Source organism: Chiloscyllium plagiosum, chromosome 30 (assembly GCF_004010195.1).
Source record: "Chiloscyllium plagiosum isolate BGI_BamShark_2017 chromosome 30, ASM401019v2, whole genome shotgun sequence".
Classification (NCBI taxonomy): domain Eukaryota; kingdom Metazoa; phylum Chordata; class Chondrichthyes; order Orectolobiformes; family Hemiscylliidae; genus Chiloscyllium; species Chiloscyllium plagiosum.
Window position 1 is genome coordinate 43,089,775 of NC_057739.1, and position 11,638 is coordinate 43,101,412.

General features: G+C 49.1%; 1 protein-coding gene across 1 annotated transcript in view; it reads left to right on the forward strand.

The window, feature by feature from the left end:
- LOC122564622 (endophilin-B2-like) overlaps window positions 1–11,638 on the forward strand; it is a 92,506-nt gene that overhangs the window by 77,428 nt on the left and 3,440 nt on the right. Inside the window, exons 8-12 of the mRNA XM_043719711.1 lie at window positions 4,075–4,182; window positions 4,852–4,967; window positions 6,540–6,640; window positions 8,378–8,392; window positions 10,144–10,375. Of these exons, the coding sequence (XP_043575646.1) occupies window positions 4,075–4,182; window positions 4,852–4,967; window positions 6,540–6,640; window positions 8,378–8,392; window positions 10,144–10,375 (572 nt within the window). The remainder of the gene's footprint in view (window positions 1–4,074; window positions 4,183–4,851; window positions 4,968–6,539; window positions 6,641–8,377; window positions 8,393–10,143; window positions 10,376–11,638) is intronic.

An 11,638-nucleotide genomic window follows, 5' to 3' on the forward strand; every position in this document is an offset into this window, starting at 1 on the left:
GCCACAGCCTACAATACACAGGCAGTGCCTGACACGGTCCAAACACTGTGCAGAATATCCCTTCATGGGATGTGGCTTGAACTGAGTCACTTACCAGGGCCATTTCAGAAAGCAGTCTCAAACGGGTGCCCTGAGTATTAAAGTGATGCCCTTCATCCCTCACACAACAGGAGGGGCATCTCTCAGCACTTGCTCTGTCAAGACTCCTCAGGGTTTTACGTGCAGGAATCTTCCCAGAGCCACCTGCAGGGAAAGCAAACTAATTCCTAACTGTGTACACAAAGTCAATTCCAGAGATTGAACTGTGGCCTCTGGGTGGGACGCTGAGTGAGATCTCCGTTCCTGCCTCTGTCTGGATTGACTGGATATAGTTCCCTCTCCCTCCATCACCCTCCAGTATGAAGGAGGTTCACTCTGCTGTATTATTCTGACCTTTCTTTGCCCTGTGTTTTGGCTGCAACAAGAAGGAGTGTGATTGAGTTCAGATAGCAGCTTACCAAAGCCACCTGTCCATGATAGTTACCGAGCAACCATTTGGATCATTGTATTGAGAGAGTGCGTGTGTGTAATGTTTTTACAATGTGGTAAAAATCACCTGTTTGATTTGTATATTTCAGAAACAAAACCAAGTGGTGCAGAATGACTTGATTTAATCTGTTCATGATTACAGTAGAACACTTTGGAACCACATGAGGACATTAGATAGTTGAGAGATCAGGGTGCAGCGTGGGGGCTAGCAGCAGTGAATGGCCAGCCCTGCCTCCACGATGCACCATTTCAGCATGGGCTTTCCATTAGCCAGGGTTTCATTCTTGGCCTGGTTTGATGGTCTGGACAGACCTGGTAATGCCAGTGTGCACTATAGCTGTGTATTTTACACACACTCACTGTCCCAGGCCCTGAGCCAACCCTGGTGTGACTCAGGGACTGGATTGAGTCAGGAGCCTGAGCCAGCTACCTGACCAGAACTCGAACCTCTTGTGAATCTCTTCAAATCCTGATGGTTAGGGTGGCTGCTGGCCCATTCAACCAGGCACGCTCACACGATTACTGAGTCAAAGGCCAGGATCTGGCCCAGATATTGGGCTCACTGTGGGACAGAGAGTCTCACTCAGGTTTGTCTCTGTGTGAGCTGTTTGCAGATCATCATTTTAACGTACGGTTTTACTCCAGTTTCACATTTCTCCCCACGTTCCCATCCTGCTTCCGCAACCCGACCTCTCTCCCCTTCCCCTCTCTCCCCTTTCCCTCTCTCCCCTTTCCCTCTCTCCCCTTTCCCTCTCTCCCCTTTCCCTCTCTCCCCTTTCCCTCTCTCCCCTTTCCCTCTCTCCCCTTTCCCTCTCTCCCCTTTCCCTCTCTCCCCTTTCCCTCTCTCCCCTTTCCCTCTCTCCCCTTTCCCTCTCTCCCCTTTCCCTCTCTCCCCTTTCCCTCTCTCCCCTTTCCCTCTCTCCCCTTTCCCTCTCTCCCCTTTCCCTCTCTCCCCTTTCCCTCTCTCCCCTTTCCCTCTCTCCCCTTTCCCTCTCTCCCCTTTCCCTCTCTCCCCTTTCCCTCTCTCCCCTTTCCCTCTCTCCCCTTTCCCTCTCTCCCCTTTCCCTCTCTCCCCTTTCCCTCTCTCCCCTTTCCCTCTCTCCCCTTTCCCTCTCTCCCCTTTCCCTCTCTCCCCTTTCCCTCTCTCCCCTTTCCCTCTCTCCCCTTTCCCTCTCTCCCCTTTCCCTCTCTCCCCTTTCCCTCTCTCCCCTTTCCCTCTCTCCCCTTTCCCTCTCTCCCCTTTCCCTCTCTCCCCTTTCCCTCTCTCCCCTTTCCCTCTCTCCCCTTTCCCTCTCTCCCCTTTCCCTCTCTCCCCTTTCCCTCTCTCCCCTTTCCCTCTCTCCCCTTTCCCTCTCTCCCCTTTCCCTCTCTCCCCTTTCCCTCTCTCCCCTTTCCCTCTCTCCCCTTTCCCTCTCTCCCCTTTCCCTCTCTCCCCTTTCCCTCTCTCCCCCCCTTCGGCCCAACCCGTCCATGCTGACCAGGGTTCCTAAACTGAACGAGACCCATTTGCCAGCACGTGGCCCATATCCCGCTAAGTGAGAGTGAAAACTGCAGATCCTGGAGATTAGAGTCAAGATCAGAGTGTGGTGCTGGAAAAGCACAGCAGGTCAGGCAGCATCCAAGGAGCAGGAAAATCGATATTTTGGGCAAAAGCCCTTCATCATCCCTCTTAACCTTCCTATTCATATAGCCATCCAGATGCCTTTTAAATGTTGTAATTGTACCAGCCTCCACCACTTCCTCTGGCAGCTCATTCCATACACATACCACCCTGTGTGGGGAAAAGTTGCCCCTTAGGTCCCTTTCAAATCTTTCCCCTCACACCTTAAACCTATGCCCCTCTAGTTTTGGACTTCCCTACCCTGGGAAAAATACCTTGTCTATTTACCATATCCATGCCCCCAAACCTCTATAAGGTCACCCCTCAGCCTCCCACACTCCAGGGAAAACAGCCCCAGCGTATTCAGCCTCTCCCTAAAGCTCAAACCCTCCAACCCTGGCAATACCCTTAAATCTTAGTTTAGTAATCTAAGTTTAGTAACATCCTTCTGATAGGAGGGAGACCAGAATTGTACACAGTACTAAAAGAGGCCGAGGGGAATTCTCTGAGGACTTGGGTTGGAATCCCATCACTGTGCCTTGTGAGATCTGAATTATAATGTTAGTGTCAGTGACCAGTGATTGTAGTAAAAACCCATCTGGTTCACTAGTCTCCTTGAGGGAAGGAAATCTGCCAACCTTACCTGCTCTGGCCTATATGTGACTCTAGTCACCATAGGACCATAAGACATAACGGGCCGAATGGCCTAATTTATGCCCCTAAGTCTACTTCACCATTCAATCATAGCCGGTAGGTTTTTCAACCCCATTTTCCTACTTTCTCCTTGTAGTCTTCAATCCTCTTGGCAATCAAGAACTTACCTATCTCTGTCTTGAATGTACTCAGTGACCTGGCCTCCCCATCCTTCTGTGGCAGTGAATTCCACAGATTCCCCACTCTCTGGCTGACGATGTTTCTCCTTATCCCCATTCTACAAGATCTTCCCTTTACTCTAACACTATGTCCTCAGGTCCTTGTCCCTCCTACCAATGGAAACACCTTCCCAACACCCACTCTGGCCAGGCCGTTCAGTATTCTCACTCAGCAAAGTGTCTGATTTTTACCTGCCCTCTGACAAAGCCGTTCACTTTGAGAGCAATTAGCCCCACCAGCGACGCCCACATTCCATCAAAGAGAAAAAATATAGTTTCCAGAAAACTGTCATCTCTGACACATGCATTGTGTTTACAGCACAATGTCAGACCATTCAGCCCGTCTGCTCCATGGTGGTGTTTCCTCCCCTTCCCCTGACCTTCTGTTCTGGTGTGCTGTCTGCTGCGGCGTGGGCCGAAATGTCGATTTCGCTGCTCCTTGGATGCTGCCTGAACTGCTGTGCTCTTCCAGCACCACTGATCCAGTGTCTGCTGCACAATAAGAGCCATCACTTTCCCACCTCCCTCTTCCTGTACCAAAGAAGAGGCATGCAGGAATCATAACCTCGTCTCTGTTTTTCTCTCTCTCCCTCTCTGCAGATACTCACAGACCTGCTGAGTTTCTCCAGAACTTTCTGTTTTTATTCCGGTTCCCCGGTATGTGCAGTATTTTGCTTTCGTGTCTTTGGCTCGTTCCAGTCACAACTTGATGCAGTTTCTTTCAGTTCTAGATTATTTGCCAAGTATGGAGTCCATCCTAAATGAAGCAGAACAGAGGGTGACCATTTGGCCCATCTCGCTTTGAAAGAGACCCACTTCCCTACTCCCCTCCCCCACCCCCTCCACTGTCCTGCAGATTCTCCCCTCCTTCAAGTATTTCTTCAATTCTCTTTTGAAAATCACAGTGGAAATTCTTTCACTTTATTCTCGGGCAATGAATTCCCAACTCATCAAAATTCAACACAGAGAAAAGATTTCCCTTGTTCTCCTGCCTGGGTCTTTGGTGAATTACCTTAAATCTGTGTCTAATATAAAACAAAAAAAGAGCTGTGGATTCTGGAAATATGAAACAAGAACAGAAATTGCTGAGTTTCTCCAGCAATCTCTGTTTTTGTTTTAAATCTGTGGCTGTCTGGTTACTAACCCTCCTGTCAGTACTCCCTATCTGTCATTTCCCTTGCCCACCCGGAATGAAATAACTTGCATAATTTGGAACGCTTCTATCAAAATCTGCCCTTAACCTAAAATAACAGCTGGAAATACAGGGGAAGAAGGGAGGGAGAGAGAGACAAAAAGAAAGACAGCGAGAGAGAGAGACATTTCAGGTCTGTGATGTCTGTCAGAACAAGGAAAGTTAGAGCTGGAATCAGTTTTGAGCAAGGGCTGAGGTCAAGGAAGACAAAAGGAAGGTCTAAGACAGATGGGAGAGACTGAAAGACAAGTGGTTGTTCTCTTGAGGATGCAAAGAAGTGGTGATGGAGCAAGAAAGAAATGGGCAAACGATAGAGATGCCTACATTTTTTTTTCATTCATGGATTGAGGGTGTCACTGGCTAGGCCCGCATTTATTCCCCATCCCACAGGGTAGTTAGGAGTGAACCACATTGCTGTGGGTCTGGAGTCACGTGTAGGCCAGCCCAGGTAAGGATGGCAGCTTCCTTCCCTGAAGAACATTAATGACCCAGCTGGGGTTTTCCAACAATCCCCAATGGATTCATGGTCATTGTTAGACTCTTAATTCCAGATTTGTATTGAATTCCGATTCCATCATCTGCCGTGGAAGGTTTCAATCCCAGAGCGATAGCTGGATTCACGGCCCAGCGATGATGCCATAGGCTGGTCCCTCCCCTAGGTGTGCAGACGCAGAAAGGAAACTGGCAACGGAAAGGGGAGGAATTAAAGCGAGACCGAGTTTACAGCCTGAAATGTTTGATGGTGAAAGGTGTAATTGGTGCCCAAATTGAGAAGGTGCAGTTAGTGCAGCTTTAACAGAGCTTCAGTGGAATGCTGCTCCAGGCTAGGGACAGACAGGTTAACAGCAAGGCTGCTGGGAACTCGGCTCTGAGTGCAGGTGATCCGCAAAGGACGCATCCAGACTGCGTTTGCTCTCCCCTCCCCCAGTTATCGAGCATCAAATATACTCTTAGACCGGATTGCATGCTCCCCCTGGAGGGAGAGTGTGGGGCCTTAGACAGTGAGGAGGTTAAAGGACAGCGTCTGTGTGGGAAAAGTCATGAGGCTTTAGGGGTGAGAGAGGACTCAGTCAGACTTCCTATCTCAGTAACCTGCGATTTAGAAGATAACGGGTGATCAGTTCAAAATCTTCAGGAAACAACAGGGTAAATAAAGATTAACTATTCCCACTGGTCGGAGATTCTCGAACCCGGGCATAGTCTGAGAATTAGGGTCAGAGCGTTCAGGCGAAATATTAGGAAGCATTTCTACACAGATACACACACACAGACAGACACACACAGACAGACACACACACAGACACACACACACACAGACAGACACACACACACACACACAGACACACACAGACAGACACACAGACACACACAGACACAAACACACACGTGGTGGGAGAGGTTTGGAACTCTCTTCCACAGAGGGCAGTTGTTAATTTTAACTCTGAGATATTTTTGTTAAGCAAAGGTAATGAGGGATATGGGCCACGGGTAGTAACATGGAGTCACCACAGATCAACCACTGAAGTGCCGAACAGGCTAGAGGGGCTGAATGGCCTACTCCTGTTGCTAACCTTCTCCCCAGCTCTCGGAAGTCCCTGGACTCTTGCTCAGCCCTGACTGGAATCTCTCGACCGTTGGTGGCTGTATCCTTCATTGCTGAGGCGTTGAGTTCAGGATATCAGCCCCCCGACCCCTGAAGGGGTCTGCCCCCCTGCATCACCCTCCTGCTTCAAGACATCGTTTCAGACCGAGGCTTTTTTCAGTCATCTGACCTGATCACATGACCTCATTTTGTTCCATATGATGCTCCTGTAAATTGTCTTCTGACGTTGTGTCATGTCCTTATTGAGGGGCATCGATAGGATGAAGGCAGATAGTCTTTTTTCCCAGGGATGGGGAATTGAGCACTCGAGGGGATGGGTTTAAGGTGAGAGGGGGAAAGATTTAAGAAGGACCTGAGGGGCAACTTCTTCGCACAGAGAGTGGTGTGTATATGGAACGGGCTGCCAGAGAAAGTGGCTGAGACAGGTACAACCGCAACATTTAAAAACATTTGGATTGGTATGTGGATGGGCAGGGTTTAGAGAGATATGGACCAAATGTGGGCAATTGCAGATAACTGTGTGGGCACCATGGTCAGCATGGACCAGTTTGGGCCGAAGGGCCTGTTTCCATGCTGTATTACTCCATGACTTGATGTTAACGGTGCTCTGTAAGTCTTTGCTATGTTTATTCCATGAGGTGAAGAGCAAAGAGAGCAGTGAGCCAGGCGTGCTTTGCTGGAAAGTTTGTTTGTCTGCAGAATTCTGAGTTCCTGATAAGTTTTAAAAACAGTTGTTTCTTGCAGACTAATCATCTCCGCTGCCTGCATGAGTTTGTAGAGGCACAGGCCACCTACTATGCCCAGTGTTACCAGTATACCCTGGACCTGCAGAAACTCTTGAGCAGGTAAGGAGCTCCCAGAAAGTTCCGGAAATTTACAGCATGGTTTATGTGGGACTCCAGGGGGTGGTGTTCACAAAAGGTTTGTTCCCAGATCCCCCTGCCTTGTTCAGCAGCAATTCACCGAGACTCCTCAGGCAGCACCTTCCAAACCCAGGCCCACTTCCACCCAGAAGGACAAAGGCAGCAGATACATGGGAACACCACCCCCTGCAAGTTCCCCTCAGAGACACTCCCCATCCTGACTTGGAAATATATCGCCATCCCTCAGTGTCGCTGGGTCAGAATCCTGGAATTCCCTCCCTAACGGCATTGTGAGCCAACCCACAGCAGGTGGACTGCAGCTGTTCAAGAAGGCAGCTCACCCCCCCCCACCTTCTCAAGGGGCAACTAGGGACGGGCAATAAATGCTGGGCTCAGCCAATGATACCCATGTCCACTGTATAAAGTTTTAAAAGCCCTCATTAGGGAAGGGCTTTTGATTAAAATTCTTACTACACTCCTCACATGTCACTTTGCAAATTACTCATACATTATGCCCCAGAGTGTTAATTCTCAACAACAGTAATTCCAACTGCGTACTGTGAAGATTATTTCATTGATCACTCTGAACTCTGTTCTCCAGCCACTGCTCTGCCCCATCCCTCTCCCTGCTCTCGGGGTGAGGTGGGACCATGCTCCTTGTGGCCTTGATGTCATCTTTGATGCTGAACTAAGCTTCCAGTTGCCTGTACCATCACTGGAGCCGCCTGTTAGAGCCCCCACCCCCCCCCCCCCCCACATCTAAACTCACTAGGCACCAGTCACCAGGCACTGGGTACCCTCATTGAAAACACACTGTGTGACCGGGCAAGGAACTCAAACTGCTAATAGACATAGACAGTGACCATCAACTCCTTTTCTCTCTCTCTCTCTCTCTCTCTGTCTTTCACACAGAGTCATACAGTACAGAAACGGACCCTTCAGTCCAACTCATCTGCACAGACCAGACATCCCAATCTGACCTAGTCTCATTTGACAACATTTGGTCCATATCCCTGTAAACCCTTCCTATTCATATACCTATCCAGATGCCTTTTAAATGTTGTAGTTGTACCAGCCTCCACCACATCCTCTGGCAGCTCATTCCATACACAAACTACTCTCTGCGTGAAAAAGTTGTCCCTTAGGTCTCTTTTATATCTTTCCCCTCTCACCCTAAACCTATGCTCTCAAGGTCTTTTCCCTGGGGTCGGGGAGTCCAGAACTAGTCTATTTATCCTATCCATGCCCTTCATGATTTTATAAACCTCTATAAGGTCACCCCTCAGCCTCTGACGCGCCAGGGAAAACAGCCCTAGCCTGTTCAACCTCTCCCTATAGCTCAAACCCTCTCTTTCTCTCTCCTCTCTCTCAGCTCTTTCTCTGTCATTTTGTTCCTTTCTCTCTCTCCCCTCTCCCCCCCCCCCCACCACCATTCCCCTCTCTCTCTCTCGGCGTCTGTGTAATGTTAAATGATGAGAGCAATTGCAAAGAGATGGGGTCAATCCGATGATAATCAGGAATCCTTTGTGACTCGGAGTGAGCGAAAGGGGGTTGGGGGGAGAAACCCCTGGGGACAGATCAGGACCCAATGTTTACAATTCACAGGGTGGGCTTGGAGCCCTCAGTGACCTCTCAGGGGCTTTGGGGGAGAGGGGGTGGCTACATTGACCTGGGAAATATCTTTCTAACCTCTCTGTGATTTTTATTTCATGCTTCCAGCTCCAATACAGAAATGTAAGTACAAATCTGGGTTTGTGATTTTTCATTATTGATTTGCAGGATGGAGACGTTTCTGGCTGGGCCAGCATTTATAGCCCATCCCTAATTGCCCAAGGGATAGTTAAGAGTCAACCCCATTGCTGTGGGTCTGGAGTCACGTGTAGGCCAGACCAGGTACACTCTAAGATATAAGGACATTAGTGAACCAGATGGGTTTTTCCGACAATCAACAATAGTCTCACGGTCACCCTAATTCAAGATTCTTTATTGAATTCAAATTCCACCACCTGCCACAGTGGGATTTGAACCTGGGTCCCCAGGATTAATAGCTGAGCGATAATACCACCAGGCCATTGCCTCCGCAGTGTCTGCATTGTGGTGTAGATGCCTCTGATGTTGAAAGCTCCTGTTCATGACTCTCTGATAAGATCCCCCGCACTTTCTCACACACTACAGCACACGGAGAGCGAGGTTAAATCAGATCAGTCTCAGCCTCCCATCTGCTGGATCATCCTGAACCCAACCTTTCTGGGTCTGGTTTTGCTCACACGCCCCGTTTGAGAAAAGGTTTTTCTTCCTGAACAGCGTCTGGATGTACGCCCCTTGGTTGTCTGCACAACAGCGCAATATTTTAGGAATATTCTCCACAATCCACACCTAACACTGTCCGAGCAGCATTTCCGGGAGGCCAGACTTCCAGAAAACAAGTCTTCTGGAAATTCCACCTCCTCGTACATAGAACATAGAACATAGAAGAATACAGCGCAGTACAGGCCCTTTGGCCCTCGATGTTGCGCCGATCCAAGCCCACCTAACCTATACTAACCCACTATCCTCCATATACCTATCCAATGCCCGCTTAAATGCCCATAAAGAGGGAGAGTCCACCACTGCTGCTGGCAGGGCATTCCATGAACTTACGACTCGCTGAGTGAAGAACCTACCCCTAACTTCAGTCCTATATCTACCCCCCCTTAATTTAAAGCTATGCCCCCTCGTAATACCCGACTCCATACGCGGGAAAAGGTTCACACTGTCAACCCTATCTAACCCCCTAATCATCTTGTACACCTCAATCAAGTCACCCCTAAACCTTCTTTTCTCTAATGAAAACAGCCCCAAGTGTCTCAGTCTATCCTCATTTACAGAGAGACGTTTACAGAGAGAGAAAGGGAGAGAGCTTCGCATTTATATAGCACCTTTCCCAGCCTCAATATGATCAAATGTGCTTTGCAGCCAGTCACGTAGTATCGAAGCTGTCGCTGTTGTAATGCATGAATCGCAGCAGCCAACTCTGGCACAGCAAGATCCCACAAGATATTATACAGCAATGGGCAGATGACCCAATGTTGTGATTGGGGGTTAAGTGTTGTCCCCATGACACTGTGTGAATCTTCTCGGATCTTCTTTGAAACACGGTATTCGAGGAATCTGTCACATCAGCTGGGAATAGAACATGGAGCCTGGATCTAACAATAACTCCAAAATATGGCAAATCTGTCGGTGCAGCACTCCCTCAGCACTGACCCATCAACAGTGCCCACTCCCTCAACACTGACCCTCCAACAGTGCCCACTCCCTCAGCACTGACCCATCAACAGTGCCCACTCCCTCAACACTGACCCTCTGACAGTGCCCACTCCCTCAACACTGACCCATCAACAGTGCCCACTCCCTCAACACTGACCCTCTGACAGTGCCCACTCCCTCAGCACTGACCCCATGGTTCTGCCTAATAAAGGAGGTGTCCTGTTTGTTGATTTCAGGTTTCCCGGGACGTTTGTGGGGAACGCTGACAAACCAGCTCCGCCCCACGGGGCTTCCCCATCTGCTGCCACCATTCCAGTTGTTCCATCGTTAGCGGGGCCGTGTAACCCCACACAGTCCTCGGTGGGTTTTCCGGAGGTTAGCCCCCCATCTAGTGGGACGAGGAGGGCCCGGGTGCTCTATGATTACGATGCAGCCGACTCCAGTGAGCTCCAACTCCTGGCTGATGAGGTGAGTGTCTTACCCATGAGTTTGCCACTCCCCAGTGTAACCTACCCTCTTACATCACCTGCTCTCCAGTTGTGTAACACCCCCCCACCACCCCCCCGGGCTTTTCGCAGGAGTCTAACATTTCAGATTTATCTTGTAGCTGAGGTGCGGAGTAGCTGTGATCTCTTTGAAGATCTGAATGAGCTCCAGGGCTGAATGTCCCCCTCTCTGCTATTTTAATGGCCAAGTCTTCAGATGTCTTTGTATTAATGATGTGGAAGTGTCAGTGTTGGACTGGAATGGACAAAGTTTAAAAATCACACAACACCAGGTTCTAGTCGAACAGCTTTATTTGAAATCACAAACTTTCCAAGCGACATTCCTTTGCTGCTCCTTTGTCTGAAAGCTTGTGATTTCAAATAAATCTGTTGGACTAGAACCTGGTGATTCCTGATGAAGGGCTTTTGCCCGAAACATTGCTTTTCCTGCTCCTTGGATGTTGCCTGGCCGGCTGTGCTTTTCCAGCATAACTCTGCACTTGATTATAACCTGTTGTCGTCTGATTTTGGACTTTGTGTTAATGAGTCCCTAGAGAGTCCTACAGCATAGAAACAGACCCTTCAGTTTAACCAGTCCCCACGCTGACCATAATCCCAATCTGAACTACTCCCACCTGCCTGTGTTTGGCCCATATCCCTCTAAATCCTTCCTTATTCATAAACTTATCCAAATGTCTTTTGGATGATGATGGGATAGTGTAGGGGGACGAGCTGAGAATATTTCACAGGTCGGCCCAACATCGAGGGCCAAAGGGCCTGTTCCGCACTGTATTGTTCTTCACTCTATGTTCCATAAATATGGTGACTGCACCTACATCCTCCACTTTAAACTTACTACCTTCAACGTTCGGGAGAAGATTTGTAGCTCGGGTTCTCGTTGTTGTGGTTCTGTTCGCCGAGCTGGAAATTTGTGTTGCAGACATTTCGTCCCCTGTCAAGGTGACATCCTCAGTGCTTGGGAGCCTCCTGTGAAGCACTTCTGTGATCTTTCCTCCGGCATTTATAGTGGTTTGAATCTGCCGCTTCCGGTTGTCAGTTCCAGCTGTCCGCTGCAGTGGCCGGTATATTGGGTACAGGACGATGTGCTTGTTGATTGAATCTGTGGATGAGTGCCATGCCTCTCGGAATTCCCTGGTTGTTTGGCTTGTTCTATAATAGTAGTGTTGTCCCAGTCGAATTCATGTTGCTTGTCATCTGCGTGTGTGGCTACTAAGGATAGCTGGTC